The sequence below is a fragment of the Toxorhynchites rutilus genome, chromosome 1 (assembly GCF_029784135.1).
Source record: "Toxorhynchites rutilus septentrionalis strain SRP chromosome 1, ASM2978413v1, whole genome shotgun sequence".
NCBI classification, from domain to species: domain Eukaryota; kingdom Metazoa; phylum Arthropoda; class Insecta; order Diptera; family Culicidae; genus Toxorhynchites; species Toxorhynchites rutilus.
In genome coordinates, this window is record NC_073744.1 from 201293773 (window position 1) to 201308061 (window position 14289).

The window sequence follows — 14289 nt, forward strand, 5'->3', positions numbered from 1 at the left end:
CCAACTTATTCTCGCCCAGCTCTTGCGGGTTGTATTCTGATTGTTTGACATATGGTAAGAATTTAAAATATTCCATCACTCATCCAAACTGAATGCATGTCCTGCAGCTTTTTCTCCAGTGCAGCTTACGCCCATGTTTACTCCCTCGAATGACAGGCTCCGATATGCAAAGCTAATGTTAGCTTTTCCTTTCATGTTTTTCCTCGTCAACCCCAACTATTTCGTATACTTTTTCGGAAAAGAAGAAAAATCCCCCTTCCAATCTCTCTTTTTTTAGTCATCATATTTTCCACGCCTTCTCGAGAACGTCTCGTTCCGGTCGACGGACACTTTTTATTATACAACGAACCAAACTTTTGACTGCAGAGACTGCAGAGGCGGAAGGCTCTCGCACGCCGCGCCCTGCGCTGCTATCAAGTGGTTTCGTTTGCTCTCGGAAGCGGCTTCTCGAGGATGCTCCACAAAAACACGGCGACAGATGTGCCAAAAAGGGATATGAAAGAAAAACGTACATATAATCGACTCTCGACTCGGTTCAAACTCTTTCCCGTCAACACCGAGGAACGGTCGGTCGGCTGTGGGCACAAAGTGAAACTATAAACCTGAAACCAATTTTACGATGGAGACGCATTTGAGAAAAGCACCAACACCAAAGTGGGAGCACGGGAGGCTTGTAAGGGCGTAATCTGAAGTTTTCCAACCCACGGTTGGGCCTCTCTATTTGCAACAACTGTTCAGCAGCAGCAGCAGCAGCAGTAGCAGCAGCAGTAGCATATTTATGAGGGAGAGAATACGGAAAAATATATATCAGAAACAGGTATTCGACTTTGGCAAGTAACTCGTATGCCTCCGGAACGGGCACAGCTGTCGGAGGCTCTCCCGGCTAAGCTGTGGTGGATTTTTTCCCCTTTACTTTACTAACTAGAAATGAAGCCAACATGTACTGAAAGGATGGAGTAAACATTGCTGAAAGCATAAAGAAATGCAAGGGCTTTGCGTTTTAAATGATGATATCGAATGGAAAATATGTTCACGGAGTGAGTTTTTCAAACAGCACTAAAATCTGTTTCCCAACGATTTTGGACAGCTTCGGTATTGTACGGGGGATCGAATATATTTTATATGTAAACTTACCTCCATCGTATCGCAAATGCTTTGCACGTGGCTTGCGGTGTGTGACGATTGTGGCCCAAAAATAGCTGCCACTCCGACGCGTAGCAAATGGCACACTGTAAACCAGATAAAATTCATTGAGGATATGGAAATACTACAGTAGAGGCAACCAACTTACCCCGCTTGGACGCCAGGAAGCTATCCTGGGGCGATATCCGCTCGATCTGGGCCAACAGCTTGGACCGAGGCAGGATCGTTCGGTCGGAGTTGATTTTCTCTACCGCGTACCGGAACGCGATCTCCTGATGATCATCATCGGGATGGAAGAGCCCGCCTGCGAAACAAAGAAATAGAATATTAATAAGGTGAAAACATCTATTACCCTGCCCAATGCCCAATAGAATTTATGCAAATCAGTTTTCAACAAGTAGATTGATGATATTCTATTGGGCGCCATATAACCATTCGCAGACTCGCAAGACTGTTCACGTGCCTCGTGAATAATGAAGCTTTCGAAGAAAGCAATTACCACCGGCGGAGCCGGTGCCAAACCCACGCTTTCATTGACAGCAAATCAATACAATCTTTCTAAATTCAACAAAACGATTTATGCCCCGATTTTGGCATTGATCTTGTAATCGCGGTTAAATAGCCGTACGATGAAAAAAGAAGGAAACATTCCGATTTGGGTGCGTTCCGCCGGTCAGAAATTTGAAAGTAATAAAATTGCCCCGTCTTCCGTGGGCTGATTCCTCCGTCTGCCCACCCCCCGTTACACCACTCACCACGTTTAATGGATTTCTGTGATTCTTATGCTAAACTTCTTTCATTTCGAATTTTTGCTCTCCTTTGCGTCTCCCGAGTCGGGAGTCCCGACGATTCATGATGAATAGCCCACCATTGACTCGTTGCCTAATTGACGTTGGGATTTATATTTGAATTTCCCGGAAAAACTAGCGACAGACCGTGAACCTGTGGGGCGGAAGAAAACAGGGAAGGACTATGTAGGGAAAAAAACGCTGCTTCAAGAATGTTTACAGTGGATCGGGAAGGATTTTGAATCAAATAAAATAGATTATTTTGAGGGAATTCGACGATAAGACAAACTCTGTCAGGTGGGTTATTATCAGATACTAGCTGACCCTGCAAACTTCGTCTCGCTCAAAATGGTTTTTTAGATACTTTCAAACATTCACGTTTTCTTACTAAGCGAACATCCATGGATTCAACTGTTCATTGAATAATTTTGACCCTTTACAAATTCCTTTTACTATGAATCTCATAGTACTTCTACCAGAACTCGTCATTATAATATCAAATCGTTTTCAGACCCAATTCTAGATCAGAAATTATCAATCACTTGCAAATAACATGTTCCTTCCTTACATGGAGTATATGTTCGATACAGAAAATATAACGGGTGTTAAATAAAAAATGAGAATGTTTTCAATACCTTCCAGTAACTCAAATAAAGAGCGTATAATTTTCTTTCTCCAAGAAAATTGCTCTTTGGGCTCCCTAGAAACAGTAGGCGTGTTTGGTTTTGCTAGTTTGAATTTAGTCAAAGCAAAGATGGCGTCGAAACAGCACGTGCTCCGCGAATGCATTGTACGGTTCTACGAAACGCATTTCCAGCAAGGAAAAAAGTTCACGGTGGCACATTTTAAGGAAGAAAATGTACCTGTCAGTACGGTATATCGTATCCTGGTGGTCGTCCGGTGACGATAATGACGAAGCAGAGGAAGACATCGTTAAAGAAGCTGTTTGACAACAAGGACGCAACCAGCCTGCAGCGACAAGTCATCCACACCGCCTGAAGTGAAATACAAGTTCAAGCACAAGTTTGAAAAAAATGTTATGTTGTACATCGCCATTTCCGACCGGGGCATTTCAAAGCCTTGGTTTAAGCCGAGCGGTCTGGCAATCAACTAACAAATCTATCGAGAAGAGTGCCTCGATAAAATCCTGCTGCCGTTCCTGAACGAGCATCACGCGGATGGGAAGTACGTCTTCTGGCCGGACAAGACGTCTTTCCATTACGCCAAGAAGACGCTAGCGTATCTTGAGGAGAAAAAGATACCGTTAGTGCCAAAAGATCGTAACCCAACAAACTTGCCCCAGTGCCGCCCAATAGAGGATTTCTTTGGCTCACTCAGTGCCCTAGTGTGTAAAAAGAATTGGAGGGTCAAGGAACACGAAGCAACTGACTACAAGAATCCGGAATTGTATCCGGAAAATGGACGTAAGTGCCGTACAACGTTCTTGTGAGAGCATCGCGACAAAGTTGCGTCGAACAGCAGACCACGGCCCTTACTCAAACATTCACTGACATTTTTTTGAAGAAAAGCTTCTTCTTCTTATATGGCACTAACGTTCCTAGAGGAACTCCGCCGTCTCAACGTAGTATTACTTGCGTCATTTTCATTAGTACTTAGTTGAATATGCGTGACCACAGTGCAAGTCGGAGGTAATTTCTTTGACGAAAAATTTCCTCGACCAGAACGGGAATCGAACCCGAACCCTCGGCATGTTAGGTTTGACGCTAACCACTCGGCCACGGGAGCACATATGAAGAAAATACATTATGTTATTAATAAAAAATACTGAAATCGATGAAAAAAAAAATAAAAAAATTTTATATGTGATTGAAAAAATTCTCATCTTTTATTTAACACCCGTTAATAAAATGATGACATCTGAAATCGGACGATTCCTTCTCGAGTTTTACCCAGAAATTTGTGTTTCATTTGTATAGCAGCCCCCCTTAGAAAGGGGGGAGGAGTGTCGTACCACAATAAAAAACATTTCGTGTTCCCTAGAACCTCCACATGCTAAATTTGGTTCTATTTGCTTGCTTAGTTCTTGAGATATGCAGAAATTTCTGTTTCATTTGTATGGCAGCCCCCCCCCCCCCCTTAGAGATGGGGAAGAGTGTCGTACCACAAGAAAAATAGTTCGTGTTCCGTAGAACCTCCACATGCTAAAGGGTGTGTCACATCAAATTGCATCACGGAAAAAACGCTGTAGAAATTTAATTTTTAGGAATTATATCTTCCGCTTTCGCTTATAATCAGATAAGAGTGTATAAAGTCTTGTCCAGTTAGAATCCGTACGCGTTGCACATTTTACAGCGGCACAGTCAGTGGCCGCTGCAAGAAAGTTTTTACAGCGGTTTGTTTACAAATGTTTCCTCTTCTGGTGGTAAAAGTTTCAAATTTTTTCGTGCCGTAAGTCCGGAGTTATTCCACATGGAAGACAGAAGAAGAAAATTAATCTTGCACACCCACGTTGACAATCCAACGTGGTCGGGTGCGAAGATCGCGAAACAGTTGGATATCGCTAAAACTACCGTATGTGATGTGCTCAGACGATTCCGCGAGCGGAACAGCGTGGACCGGGCGGTTCAAAAGAAGCGTCGAAGCGGAACCTACGATCGTCAGCTGAATTGGAAGGTGTTGAGAACCGTCAGAGCAAACCCTGGACTGTCCGAACATGATATCGCTCAGAAATACGGTGCCGCTCGTAGTACCGTTCGACGAATCATTCACCGAGCTGGACTTCATTCCTACAAAGCAATCAAGCAACCAAATAGGACGATGAAGCAGAGTCTAGTGACGAAAACTCGCGCTCGTAAGTTGTATTATCAGGTACTAACGAAGTACCATGGATGCCTGCTCCAGGATGACGAAACTTATGTAAAAATGGACTTCGGCCAACTTCCGGGACAAAAATTTTATCTTTCCACGGCACGAGGCGATGTCCCCGCCAAATTCAAGTTCATGTTCATGGACAAATTTGCCAAGAAGATGATGATCTGGCAGGGTATATGCACCTGTGGTGCGAAGACGCCGGTTTTCATCACTACAAAGACCATGGATTCGAAATTGTACAAGGAAGAGTGCCTGAAGGAGCGTGTGTTGCCTTTCATAAAGGCACACAATGGTCCCGTTAAGTTTTGGCCTGACTTAGCGAGTTGCCACTATAGCCGGGAGGTTCTCCAGTGGTACCGCGACAACGGGGTGGATTTTATCGAGAAGGAGTTCAACCCACCAAACTGCCCCCAATTCCGCCCAATTGAAAAATATTGGGCGATTATGAAGCGGAAGCTAAAGAAGACCGGAAAAATGGCTCGGGACGCTGCAGGGATGACCAGATTCTGGAAAAAACTGGCCACAGAGGTCGACACTGCCGCTGTGCAACGTTTGATGGGAGGAATCACCAGAAAAGTGAGAAGTTTCATCAGAAATGAAGAAAAATAATTTTAAGGACATTTTTTTGTAAAAGTGCAAGAATATATCTTTCTTTTGGTTGATCACTCTTTTTTGTATGTCATTCTATCTCCGAGATATAAATGATTTCTTCCGTACGGATTCTAACTGGACAAGACTTTAGATCACGTTGGCCATGCTTCACTGTCAATTTTTCGTAAATTTGGAAAAATGTCGTCGAACGAAAAAGAGCGTCGTGAATTAATCCTGTGCACTCATTTCGAGAATCCGGAGTTGTCACATCGGGACATCGGTAAGATGCTGGGAATCGTCCAATCCACGGTCAGCAGAGTACTAAAACGATACTTCGAGAACCTAACCATCGTCCGGAAGGTGAAAAACGGCAAAAATGGATGCTCCGTCAGTGAAAATGATCACAAGCGCGTAGTTAAGCAGTTTAGACGTGATCCGAGAAGTTCGGTCCGGGATGTCGCCAATAAGCTGAATTTGTCAAGTTCATTCGTCCAGCGGACCAAGCAGCGGGAGGGCCTGCGTACATACAAGGTTCAGAAGGCTCCTAACCGCGACGAAAGGCAAAACATGGTGGGGAAGACGCGAGCCCTGAAGCTGTACACCGAAATGCTGACGAAGCCGCATTGCCTGGTAATGGACGACGGAACCTACGTCAAAGCGGACTTTCGTCAGCTGCCGGGCCTGTTGTTCTTCTCCGCAGAGGACAAATTCAGCGTTCCGGAGGAGATTCGCAAGCAGAAACTATCCAAGTTTGCCAAAAAGTACATGGTGTGGCAAGCGATCTGCTCTTGCGGAAAGCGGAGCGCCCCCTTCGTGATGACCGGCACGGTAAACGGGCAGGTTTACCTTAAGGAGTGCCTACAGAAGCGCTTACTACCACTATTGAAGCAGCACGAGGGCCCGACCATCTTCTGGCCGGATCTCGCTTCGTGCCACTATTCAAAGGACGTGTTGGAGTGGTACGAAGCCAACGGGGTCACCTTCGTGCCAAAGGAAATGAACCCGCCCAACGCGCCGGAGCTTCGCCCAATAGAGAAATATTGGGCAATTATGAAGCAGGCCCTCCGGAAGAACCCGCGAGCATACGGGCTTGGGCTCGAAGTATGAACAAAAAGAAAATGCCAAAAGTTGTTTAATAGTTTTTATTTTACTGTCTAAAATTTTCAAAAGGATCGGTCTACTGGACGAATTTCTACAGCGTTTTTCCGTGATGCAATTTGATGTGACACACGCTTTGTACAATTTTAAAAACCATCATTCAGTTGAATAAGTATGGTGTGCAAAGAAACTGACACACTTATATTCGAAGGTAAGATGCGAAGGTTACAAACAAAATCCTCCCGAAATTTATTTCACAGAGAATAAGTTAACACTAAATAACACTAAATTTTGGTAAAAAATATCCAATCGGTTCTTTCCAGTTAGAATGTGAAGAGACAGAAAAAAAAGCCGGCCAGCATGACTCCCTCCAATCCCTTTGAAGCAGTCCAATATTCCGGTTCACTTATTCCACTAATCCCGGGTATTATCACACTTTCTCCCGTGCTAACGAGAACATGAAATATGGACAGCTCCGAGATGAGAGCTGAGAGATAAGAGCGCCACGTGGGGCGCGAGAATGGAAAAAATTAAACATTCGCCCCCACCCCCTGCAGAAGTTTGTTTTTCCCTCCCATCGAGAAGTCCCAGGTAAGGGACAGAGAGCCGAGCAGAAGAAAATTAACTCCGTAAATAGCGTTGGAGTCCCGTCGCCGACTTGTTCCTGCACGGAAGATTAAAAATTCATACTTTTTTTTTCGGACCACGCGATTCCTCGTTACGTGGATAGATGTATTTTTCATTCGTTATCCCAGCGAAGCGAAAAGGTTGTCTTTTGAGGTGCATCACACCACCGCCCGGGTCCACATCCGGGTGACAGAAGACCTGGACGCTGGTTTAATGTGGTTTCAAAAGTGATCACGTTGGTTGACGGAGGATAAATTTTAATTATGAGTGCGGTGTGGTCCTTCATATGGTTTATATATGGATAACACGTACATCCGGAGAAGATTATTAGAGGTAGGAAAAGGGGGGTGGGAGGATATTTTATTATTATCGGAACGATTTTCCGGTCCCTAATCATCCGTCAAAATTTCAATCTTCCAGCATTATTATTTCACGCGAAAGCTCTCTGAATTGTACATCATTCGGAATAATAAATATACACCGCCCCGGGCCTGACTTGTGGATGCTGGATTTGGCGGAATCTTTCAATTTCGAAGCGGCTCTACTCATATTCCAGCGCCGCCACGTCGCGCTTTCGTCGATAGCATTCCGGAAAGAAACTCGACGCGGAAATGAAGCACAAGAGCTGGCCATCCAAATCCGAGCGCTTGCAGTCTGTTTCCATTTTCGCCCCCTCCGGCTTGACTGGATGTGCAGAAAACAGGAAAATTAATGCCCGCTTTTTTCGGAAACAAATGGTTCTTTTTTCCCGCCGTTTGGTTTTCCTTCTCCGGCCACGCGCGCGGATTCCTCCCTGCTCCTTCCGCTACCTAGAAGAATTAGGACCAGCAATAACAGCGGGTTTTTCTCGGGGGTATTTTTTGGCAATAGAATAGAATGGGGCGGCTTTTACCAGAGCAAATTATTAGGGCAGGGTCGAAGTTTCGGCTTGTGCTCGTTTAGCCCGGACATAAAAGAAAGCAACCATCAGTCCAAGCTAAGTAGAGTGAATTGTTACCGGGTAAACGCTTACTTATGGCTCATACAACTGGGAAAGCACCTTAACATTGAAATATTCCACTTCGAATGTGTTTCATCCTTGTTCTGCATTCTGGGACTCATTCGCAAAATCCGTGGCTAGGCCAGATAAGGAAGAAAAACAGCGACAAAACAGGATATTCTTTTTTTCTAAGTACAGGTCGGACTCGATTATCCGGGATTCGATTATCCGGAATTTTAGCACGATTATCCGGAGTATTTTATTTTTGATTTTCGGAAATTTTGAATAATTTGTATAATAAGTCCACATTGAATAGCTAATATGGGCGTCAAAAAAAAGGGCTTGACTAGTAGAATGCAGTTATTTATGAAAAGTACAATTCCAAAATGGCCGCCACCGCAAGATGGCGTCAAATATATTTTTTTCACAACCCCATCAATATGGGTATCAAATGAAATGGCTTGACTAGTAGAACACAGTTATTCATGAAAAATTCCCTAAAATGGATCAAAAGAAAGTTCTCGACTAGTAGAACATAGCAGATAATGAAAAATCCTATTTCAAGATGGCCGCAGTCCCGAAACAACTAATTACTTTTTGAATGGTTTCATTCAGCATGACCTGTTTCTATGTATGTTTGAATGTTCGCTGGGTTGTCCCACATTAATAGAAAATTGACCCCGTTCCAGTTGAATGATTGATCTGAAATTTGGAACATACATTTAATTCTACTGCCATTATAAAACTGCGTATTCCATGATCTTGAAAAATTCAATTTGACCGCCGCAAAAAAATGGCTGAATGGCTTGATTTGGAGAATACACTACACTATGAACAACATAAATTCGAAAAGGTCGCCGCCACAAAATGGTCGACTGTGTATTTTTTTCAATCCCCTCAATATTGGTATCAAATGAAATGATTTGACTGATAGAATACAGTACAGGTCGGAATCGATTATATACAAACTCGATTATATACAATTTTGGACTCGATTATATTCAGTTTGGAAAAAAATATTTTTTTATATTTCAACGTTAAGGTGAAGTTTAAGTGGCTATTACATGTACAGTGGGGTAAAAATCGTGATTTTTGAAGATTTTGCTTGAATTTTTACCAGGAATTGTTTATACAGGGAAACTTCGATATAACGTACATTTTACTTTCAAAATTGTACGTTGTATCAAATTGTACGTTATATCGAAGCATAATAAAAAACTAGGAAATATAGTTTATATTACTTTTTTGTGTTGCTGTTTGGGTAAGATAAATAAATAATGATAGAAAAGATCAATAGAAGATGAAGTTAATCTTTTTCATGATTATACCGTTGATTAAAGCTTGATTCATTTAGAATCCGGAATCAAAAAACCAATTGTATCTCGGGATTGGTTAAAAGCACAAAAAATGTTTCTATATCAGAATATAGATAATTTATTTTAAAATTATTCCTTTGCAGTGTTGATGAATTTTCATACCTTTCTTCGGATACGCTTCATCAATGTTTAGACTCTCTGTTGGTCAACCTCAGCCATTTTATTCCACGATCTCTTCATGTCTGCAGCATCCCGAGTCACGTTGGCACACATTCCGCAATCCTTGGTTTTCTATCCACAGTTACGAATCCCTTGCAAAATCATGCACTTCCTGGCATATTTATCAGCGAAAACGAACTTAAGTTTGCTGGGAATGTCTCGTCTAGCAGTGCCCTTCTAGAATATCAGGCCTGGCAGCTCTCCAAAATCCATCTTTACGTACATTTCGTCATCCATCAGCAAGCATCCTTCGTACGTCGCCAAAACCTTGCTGTAAAACTTTCAAGACACAAGTGGTCTTTTTGCTTACCAATTTTGCTTCAGGGTCCTGTTTGTTTGCTTGCAGGCACAGAAATTTCGATAACCTTTTCGCATATGGATTCTCCGGACTTTGGTTAACACGTTAAGCGCTGATTTTTTCATACTCCGCTTTCCATTCAGCTCGCATCAAGAGCGTTTGTACAATATCAGTGTCGGTCCCATTTCACAAAGATACTTAGTGTATTAATAGAAAATAGTCAGCAATACGACTAGAAAGTAGTCAAATTTTGTAAAACATCCGAAAACAAACCATATATGGTTTTTATTTTATTATTTTATAACTGTCAGTCCCAGTCAGTCAGCACTTTCGTACCAAAAAGCTCAATGTCGGCCCCCAGGGACCGTGGGCTCAACGTGTTAAACTTGTGTTTGTGGCGATGTCGTAGTCCGAGAGGTTGCGGTAATTATCTCATTGCTTTAATCCTCAGCTTCCGATCGTATGTTTCACTAAGATCCGTCTACTGAACCACCAGAACAACACTAGCGCGTTTACGAAAAGGTTACAGTTCATCATTTACTGCCGATTTAGCCACTTTCAGCGCTTTCACCGTCGAAAGTTACAGGGTTTCCAAATAATTTGCTGTCAATGTTTTTGAGATACGCCTACTATGACCGCTGGTATTAAATGATCTGGGATTCCGGATTGTAACAGAAATCAACCTTAAGGGAAAATAGATAAAATGACCACATGCACCTTTATTCTTCAGCACAAGTGTTCGATATTGCAGAGCATGTAATGCCAGAATCCAAATATGGAAGTCCTGATTATGGTCTATGGTTTCAGACATGAGACTATAATCAGCTTATTCAGAATGCACAATACACAGAAGAATTGTTATTATGGGGTTTCCAAAGCTCTAATTAAAATTCAGGAACCTATACCCAGACCACCAAGTGGCCTTCGTTGATCCTGTGAGATGGACATGAAACTCTCAGTACGTATTCCGAAAATATTTTTTACACATTGAAAATGTGTACGTTATATCGAGTATCGTTATATCGAGGGTACGTTATAACGAGGGTACGTTATATCGAAGTTCCCCTGTATCGATATTACAGCCAAATTAAGAAAGATAGAATTTGTGCGTCAAAGAACAAATTGTGGAGCGGTTGATGAACTTCATTTTAATTGATAGAAATAATCTAGTTTAATAAGAAATTTTTAGGATAAATTTAATTATAACACATTAAAAATTATTAACTTTTAAGTGTTTCACTTACAAAACGTTACTAAAATTCACTAATTTAGTTGTTTCACTACTATGTCCTGTACTAAACTTTCTCATCTTTCAAATGAAAGCATCAGAATCTAATGTAGAGCCAGTTTGAAGCAGCAGAGTCCGAAACAAAAACAAAAGTTCTGTAACTATGTCATTGTTGAAATTCGAACATATGCGTAGGAGGATTTTTTTCATCAAATATAATCGTCTATCACCTTCTGAGAGAATCTGGACAAATTATTTTTTTCCATTTGAGAAAGGTGTTTTCTGACTTAAAGGGTATGCATCAAAAATCAAATTCCTCTTTTATTTTCAAAAAACGAAAAATACATGCAAAAAAAAACAAATAGAGAAAAAAGTCACAGGAGGGTTGTGTCCGAGACACGACCGCATAGTTGACGTAGGATTCCGTTAGGCTATCTGTTGATTTCAAATATGTTTGAAGAATTACATCGTTAAACTCTTTGATAATAATTTGGTTTTAATGTCTCTGTTAGGGAACACATTGTGGTAGGTACAAAAGTTTCCCCTACTAGTGATTCCCGATAATCGTTCGATTAATCGATTAATCGAATACTTCCTACAGAAATCGATTATTAATCGAACGAATACTGCGCAGCCAATAATCGAAGCGAACGAATAATTTTCGTCGATTAGTCGATCCAGAGAAAAAAAACGTACGGCCGCTGCAGTTCCATCCTGAACTTCAATTAATATCTTTGACGCTCCTCTGAACTCGTCGGGGAAGCTCCATGCCGTCAACGCGAATTGAGCTTAGTTTACGAGTTTAGTGTAAAAGATAATAATTTATTATCAGGCGGAATGAACACTTTTTTGATTCTAGATGGCTTTCTAGCAAATGAGAAATATTAGTCTAACTAATTATTCCTCTCAGTGTGACGATTAATCGATTAATCGATTATTTGGGGCGATTAATCGTATCGAATATCAAACTGCTGAAAAGTATTCGATTAGCTGATGAACGATTAATTTCATAAATCGGAGATCACTACCCCCTACTTTCATGTATTTTCAATGTCGATTTCCCCCAGGCAGCTTGGTTTTCATGTCTCTATTAGGGACCCGCCGCATGTATCGTCAATTTCGACCAATCAGAAGTGGGTATTCCCGTTAGGATAGGGGCTGAGATTTTTCAATTGTTCGATAGTTAGTTTCATGACATATTTTTATTTTCTTCAAAACAAAAAATTGTTATGGAGTGCCGAAATCTATTGACGCAAAAATTTCATCGATCCATCAAGAAATGACTGAGCAATGAGCGTTTGAAATTGGACAATTTTCACGATGTGCTCGATTTTCGATTTTCAATTTGTACCCCAATATGTTCCCGAAAGACGTAATCCTACGTCAAAAAATTGTTTTGACTCGATTATCCGGAGGATTCGATTATCCGGAGTGAAAAAAAAAATCAATACTCCGGATAATCGAGTCTGACCTGTATACCCAAAAGAAAAAAAACGGTCTTCGCCTCAAGCGCCCCCACCGCCGGAACGGTAACATGTGCTTCTCGGGATATTCATTTTAACTACCTTCATCAACGCGAAAGAACCGAAACAAAATAGGTTGACTTTAAGCAAAGAACGCCGCGGCACCGAAGCGGCTTTAGACTTGGTCGCGTCGAGTTTGGAGCGTGTTTATTAGCGAGTCGTGTGTTATCATGCAAATTAAATGATAAAAGCGATGTTTGACGTGGCGTTGAACGAACGCGCGAAGTCGGTCCCTTCACGTTTGACGGCCTCGAAAAGTGTTTTCAAACGCGGAGCGATAGGACGCGAACAAGCGAAATTTTTGCATCCCGAAAACTCGAAAGGGGCGTGTGGTTTCATCTTTATCCCCGAAACGCGCGGACCGAACGGAGCGCATTTGGCCGGGAAAACAAAACATAACAAAAGCTCAAACAAAAAATTGAACGACTTTAGATTATCTGTTTCGGCGGGGGGAGGCGTGCAATCTAATTTTCAAAAGTGAGAACGAGTTCTTTTGTTTTGTCGGAGCACTTCGAACTCTTCCGAACAAAGAAAGTCGAGAAGCTTTCGGACATTCTGGAGCTAAAATTAAATTAAACAAAAAAGTTGCACAGACCATTATAAACACAATCGCGCGAGCTCGAACAACAGCAGCAGCTGCACAAGTTGAAATTTCCGAAGAGTATAATTTTATGCAGGAGAGAAAGTGGTCGGTTCGTTGAGCAGCAGCAGCAGCAGCAGCTTTTTTTGTGTTCCTCCTAAGAGCCGTAAATTTCTGATACGACCATTCTTTCGCACTAATTCGCGCCCCAGCCTGACAAACGATACACCGGTGACCACCTTATAAGGACCACATCGTTCGCGTTTACCACGGACCAAAAACAATAGTTATTTCGTTGATATTTGTGATGCACTAAGTCTCGCTGCTGTCGTCCATACACGCGACCATTTTCATTGAAATTGAATTTTTATGCACATAAACTAAGAAATTATGCTCTGCGGACAAAAAAGAACGATGCCTTTCGCAACATATTTCTCTTGCCCTTGTGACAGGGGGGATAACAAATCTTCCCATTCTCACTCTGTGGTCAGGGCTTCGCTGTGAAGTGGAAGAAGTGTGGAACATTTGTCAGCTATGTTTCATTGTTTATAACGATCGGGAATTCGTGTTTAGATTGAGATATGTTGGAATATTGGTGTATTTTAGCTTTTTTTTTTTTATTAAATCGTTTATTTTTACAGGCTCAGTTAAGTTTAAAAGAGCCAAACTCCTATCTGTATTGTTACAAGTATATATAATCATTTTTCATTAATTCTAGTGTTAATGAAGTAGAGAACCGATTACTCGCGGTTTGCTCGAGTTTAGAAGGGTGACATTTTTTTCAGTAAAAGGAAGGGATATAAGGATATGTTAACAATGTTCACACTCACATCCGCACTCACATTCATCATACTCAATTCTTAAGCCTATCTTATATCTAATATGTATTTACATTTCACCTTATTCTATTGTTAGTAAGAAGGGATTTAATTTCTCATGAAGGAAAAGGAAAAGGAAAATATAAGGATATAAGGACAATCACACACGAAGATCGATAGCTTTTAGGAAGACATATATTTGGGACATGTAATCAAGGTCTAACCGAGCCAACACATCTCTCACCGGCA

The 14289-nt window shown here is 41.6% G+C and overlaps 1 protein-coding gene across 3 annotated transcripts in view; it reads right to left on the reverse strand.

The window, feature by feature from the left end:
* LOC129763224 (glutamate receptor ionotropic, kainate 2) overlaps nucleotides 1-14289 on the reverse strand; it is a 420593-nt gene that overhangs the window by 333245 nt on the left and 73059 nt on the right. For all 3 annotated transcript variants that reach the window (XR_008740836.1, XM_055762105.1, XM_055762106.1), the window contains exons 2-3: nucleotides 1292-1447; nucleotides 1135-1229 (exon numbers count right to left, since the gene is read on the reverse strand). Coding sequence is in view for 2 of the 3 variants with exons in the window: in XM_055762105.1 (XP_055618080.1) it covers nucleotides 1135-1229; nucleotides 1292-1447 (251 nt within the window). In the remaining variant the exon portion in view is untranslated. The remainder of the gene's footprint in view (nucleotides 1-1134; nucleotides 1230-1291; nucleotides 1448-14289) is intronic.